This window comes from Etheostoma cragini, chromosome 8, assembly GCF_013103735.1.
Source record: "Etheostoma cragini isolate CJK2018 chromosome 8, CSU_Ecrag_1.0, whole genome shotgun sequence".
NCBI classification, from domain to species: domain Eukaryota; kingdom Metazoa; phylum Chordata; class Actinopteri; order Perciformes; family Percidae; genus Etheostoma; species Etheostoma cragini.
In genome coordinates this window covers 840964-846760 of record NC_048414.1, presented here as the reverse complement: position 1 = coordinate 846760, position 5797 = coordinate 840964, and the positions used below count along the sequence as shown (strand labels likewise).

Sequence of the window (5797 nt, the reverse complement as noted above, 5' to 3'; positions counted from 1 at the left end):
CTATCTATCTATCTATCTATCTATCTGTCTATCTATCTATCTATCTATCTATCTGTCTATCTATCTATCTATCTATCTCTCTATCTATCTATCTGTCTATCTATCTATATGTCTATCTATCTGTCTATCTCTCTATCTGTCTGTCTATCTATCTATCTATCTATCTATCTATCTATATATCTGTCTGTCTATCTATCTATCTATCTATCTATCTGTCTATCTATATATCTATCTATCTATCTATTTATCTTTCTATCTGTCTGTCTATCTATCTATATATATATATATATCTATCTATCTATCTATCTATCTGTCTATCTATCTATCTATCTATCTATCTATCTATCTATCTATATATATATCTCCCTATCTATCTATCTATCTATCTATCTATCTATCTATCTATCTATCTATCTATCTATCTATCTTTCTATCTATCTATCTATCTCCCTATCTATCTATCTATCTATCTATCTATCTATCTATCTATCTCCCTATCTATCTATCTATCTATCTATCTATCTATCTATCTCTCTATCTATCTATCTTTCTATCTATCTATATATCTCCCTATCTATATATCTCCCTATCTATCTATCTATCTATCTATCTATCTCTCTATCTATATGTCTATCTATCTATACAGTGGGTACGGAACTATACTTATGACCATGTGATATTTCAGTTTTTGTTTTTTAATAAATATGCAAAAATTTCTAAATTTCTGTTTTTTTCTGTCAAGATGGGTTGCTGAGTGTACATTACTGAGAAATAAAATGAACTTTTTAGATTTTTGGAAAAAGGCTGCAATGAAACAAAGAGTGAAAAATTTAAAGGGGTCTGAATACTTTCCGTACCCACTGTATATCTATCTATCTATCTATCTATCTATATATCTCCCTATCTATCTATCTATCTATCTATCTATCTATATATCTCCCTATCTATCTATCTATCTATCTATCTATCTATCTATCTATCTATCTATATATCTCCCTATCTATCTATCTATCTATCTATCTATCTATCTATCTGTCTGTCTGTCTGTCTATCTATCTATCTTTCTCTCTATCTATCTTTTCTATTTATAAAACTATTTACCTCATCTGAACCATTTTGCACTTTAGAATTTTAACCATGCACACACAGGTGACATCGTTTATTCTTTATATTTTTGCATTGATGTCACTAGGAGGCATACCAGTATATATATATATATATATATATATATATATATATATTTTCATATTTGTAAGTGGGATATACTGTTTATAAGTAAGTGTGATTTTCTGGAATCTGGCAATATAATAACCTTTATGGTGAGACACACCACACACCACTAAGCAATGTCTTTGCTGACATAACCAGTTAGAATAGTGAGGATACATTATAATTTTGGAGACCATGTTGAACTTTTGTTGCAATTTCAGAACCGGATTACTGGGGAACCGCTTGTTGTACTGATCCTTGTGTTGAGTGAGGAGGTATCTTACAGAGAGGAATGGGCGTGCAGAGATTTATGCATATTGTAAACATGACAACATTTCATGCAGGCCACATTCTCATTAAGGGCTGAGGCCCCCCTAAAGATCTGATCCCAGACTCCCCCCCTGCTGCTGCTCCATACACCTCAGAGGGGAACGTTGTAATATTTGCTGAACTCCATTTACCTGACAGCTTTAGCTTTATTACTTCCGGCGTGTTTCTGCAGCGGCTCGTTGAGTATCGGACACAATAAAAACTATTGAGGAAATATTTCCCTTTGACATTAGTCCAGTAATAAAAATTCCATTTATAGTAATATCCACCCGTATATTATATTCAGTACATATCTAGCTCTAAATCTTGTTCACAATACTAGTTATCTATATTTTATATTCATAGGACAAATCCATGCGTAAAATTCTGTTTATAATAGTATTCATTTCTATATTTATTCAGTACATAGCCATGTCCTGCACTTATGGAACCAGTGTATATCCTGCACCTGCTGCTATTCATATTCTGGTTAGACCTAAACTGCATTTCGTTGCCTTGTACCTGTGTAATGACAATACAGTTAACTCTAATCTAATCTAATCTAAACTAATTTCATCTAATCGAATCTAAACGAGATCGGCGCAGTCGGCAGCAGAGAAACAAACTACAATGTAAATTAACAGGATCCAGCTTTATGGTGATAAAAGTTCTCGTTTTTTCTGCTGAAGGACTCAGATTAATATTCTAAATGTCTGACAACATTATGGAGAGGATTTCTAAGGAGGTCGACCTTTCTGATAAAGATCCCAAATTGCGTTTGCTAAACCAACCAGACTCCATGTAAATAATCAGTAATTATAACATCATAAAGAAACATCTTTCTGAGCTCTGAGTCTGCGCAGAGGTTAAAAATTTCCTTTTTTGCTCACCAGCCAGACGGCTGGTAGATGTTTAACATTTGACCAGCCACTCATTATATTTCCATTGTTTCTTTTGGCCGGCGAGTGAAGCAAATCTACCACTCATTTCCATATTTCAGCAGCATTTGGCTGGCATTGGCACGATAACTCTCATGTTTTATTCTCTCAGTTTGAGCTGTTGAACTCAGGGAAGAGGGACAGGGCTCTTCTGTGTGAATACAACAGGTCTAAGCATCATCTGTCCCTATCGCAGTAAAGCTCATTAATGAGCAGAGATGACTCTATGACTATGAGTGTTTTTAATGTAGAACTGTGACTGCAATGGATGAATGAAATTGGTTTTGTTTTAAAGTATGACTTCCATCTTATTTAGTGTAGGAAATCCTAAATCTGCAATTTGTACAGGTCCTCGACCAGCTCATATATTCACTGTGCACTTGTCTTTTAATTGTCTGTAACCCCGTGCGTGTCGTTGTGTCTGTAACTCTTGCAGCTAAGTAAGTTGCTCAGTGTCCAAAGCAAACTTCTCCTTATGGAGACTAATAAAAGGACTTCATCGACTTTGATTATGAACCCTGACTACCGGCTCCGTTTGGTCAGTGTTTTCTTTCTTTCATTATAATGTCGGGTCTGTCAGTCACAGTGGACACCGGGGACATCTGATGGCAGTGTAACCGGAGGGTGAACGGAGAGAAGAAGTAAAGGTACCAACCTGCTCTGTGCAGCCGGAGCTGAGGGCTGAAAACAGCGTCCAGTCGTTTCCGGTGTCGCTCGTTCTCCTCTTTTGAACGACAAAGTTCCTCCTCGTACTCTGCTATCGTTCTTTCAAACAGCCCAAATATCTCTTCAGCAGCCGCAGTTAGTCGCTGCTCCACCAACGCTCTCAGCATCTGGACTTTACACATTTTCACACGATGACAGAAACTTTTCCTCCGAACAAACTCCGTCAAAAACGCTGTTTGTTTTCCTTCAAACTGTGTTGCTAAGCAGCTAGCATGCTAAGCTAGCGCCATTAGCTTTGTAGCTTCCGGGAGATGAGTCAGAGGTAAAACATTCAGAAAGAAGGTGAGCAGCACAGAGTCCACCAGACAGGTTTATCCGGGGCTCTGGTGGACCAGTCCTGTTCTCACCACATCAAAGCGACTCCACTGTTTCTACCGAGGGGACACACGCCTATCCTCTATAGCCCCTATGCCGCCATTTTAATGCTACGAAGCCCTCCCCCGCCGTTAGCATCCCATTGACTCCCATTCATTTTACCGCCCCTTTGACAATGGATAACTTTACATCTGATGCGTTCAAAGACTCGATTTGTTCGTTGTTTATTTCTAAATAAACACAACAATGTATAAAAGGCTCCGTTGCCTCGTGGCTCACGTTATGGCTCCGTAGCAGAGGTTTTATATAATAGGCTAACGATTGTGTAATAACCACATGACTTTGGTGTCACACGGTAGAGGAAATACCGTATTGTCAGGAGAAGCTCGCAGACAGTTTGGGCTTACATCAGCTGTATCGGTAACTAACTAACGTTAACTAGCATGTTAGTTAGCATTAATTAGCCCGTGCCTATGTTAATGTTAACAAAGTGTAACATTGTAATTTCCCCTTAGGGGACTAATAAAGGATCCATAATTATTATTATTATTAATATTATTATTACCTGTTGTGATTAATTAAGCTCTGTTTTGCTTATTCCAGCGGTCTTCCTTTGTGTTCCAGCTGCAGAGTTGTTTTCAGACGGTTTAAATAAACCTAATAACCAACACATTAAACAGGATAATGACAGAAATAAGAATGACAACATGAACATTTGAACGATTGATTGACATTTGCAGTATTTAAAACAGGCATCGATATAACCACCTACAGTGTCGGTTTACAACAGGGATCACGTGTGTTGATCTGTTTTGTTTTTTGTTTTTTTATTGCAAAAAAAGGAAATGTAACACAAATGACATACAAAAGTATACAAAAATAACATTTAACATACCTTTAGCCAGGGGAAGCTTAACGGCCGTTACAGAGACCAGGAGGACCATATTTTAACAGTTTTAACGGCCTTCTCGTTGTTGGAGCCCAAAATCAGATTTATATAGAGGACAACTTCATGGAGATAAAGTGTAAAATTAGTTTTTTTTTAGTGCTGGATTTACATTTCTGAATGTAAAACCTATTAGTACATTTGTAATAAAATACATCTTTTCTTTACTTTGAATTCTATAAAAGCAAAATACAACAATCTCCCCCAATAAAGTAAAGTCTTTAAAGATCTGGTCACCGATGAATCTGCTGAGGTTTTGCCCAAATCTTCTGGTGTAAAACAGTTTCTGGGTGATCTTAAAAGAAAGAACAGTGCATCTATGGAAATGCCCCCCCACCTGAAAGATTTGCTCACCCCTCTCACTCCAACCATCCCCACTCCCCAGAACTAAGCTCTGCACCATGGGCAAGCAAAAGCAACACATTTGATGCTTCTTTTTTTTTCACGTTTTTTTAAACATTTTCAACACTACATAACAATAAAATATTAACTTTAGTTTTACAGTTATTTTTGGAATTCATAGTCAGTAAACCTCATTTATAGGAAATTATACCTACTGTTTGGGGTAATAATAGAATAAAAGTCACATGAAACATTAAAGAAATTAACAACCATTTAAAGAAAGGCAAGACCGACAAACAATGTTTTTTCCTGGTTAGTTGGGTCCTGAACGGCCGCGCCTATCTGCCTCAAGCACTAGTTAACTCTAAAACCAGTAAAACCAGTAAAGCCGGCTCTGAAGTAGCACGGTTGCTAGGCGTGGCGTGCTGAGACAACAGAGAGGGTATTAGTCTCTGCAGGCTAAACGTTAACCGCCCCTTAAATACATTTCAGTTAACCCTTGTCATCAATAGGAAATCATACCTAATGTTTGAGTTAGAAAAGCAGAAATTAGGAATTATTGAGACTAAAATTAAAGGAATGGATGTTGATGATAATCACAGACTGGAATATGTCAACTTTTACTCAATACTATTTCAAAAACACTTCCATGTGTTTTACAATGCTATAAAATTGAATAAGACGCCCCAAAATTAATGAAAGTAGAGATTTGTACTTGGCAAAGAGCGTTGGGTGGAATCAATCATGTTATTTTGGGGAATTAAAAAGAACATTGATATAGGACAACATGAGGACAACATGAGGACAACAACATGAGGACAACATGGGGACAACATGAGGACAACATGAGGACAACATGAGGACAACATGAAGACAACGTGAAGACAACATGAGGACAACATGAAGACAACATGAGGACAACATGAAGACAACGTGAAGACAACATGAGGGCAACATGAGGACAACATGAGGACAACATGAAGACAACATGAGGGCAACATGAGGACAACAT

General features: G+C 37.0%; 1 protein-coding gene across 1 annotated transcript in view; it reads right to left on the bottom strand.

Moving 5' to 3' along the window:
* LOC117948984 (involucrin-like) overlaps nt 1–3562 on the bottom strand; it is a 15318-nt gene extending 11756 nt beyond the window's left edge. The window contains exon 1 of the mRNA XM_034878954.1: nt 3112–3562. Within this exon, the coding sequence (XP_034734845.1) occupies nt 3112–3304 (193 nt within the window). The 5' untranslated portion in view covers nt 3305–3562. The remainder of the gene's footprint in view (nt 1–3111) is intronic.
* Between the last annotated feature and the right edge of the window lie 2235 nt (nt 3563–5797).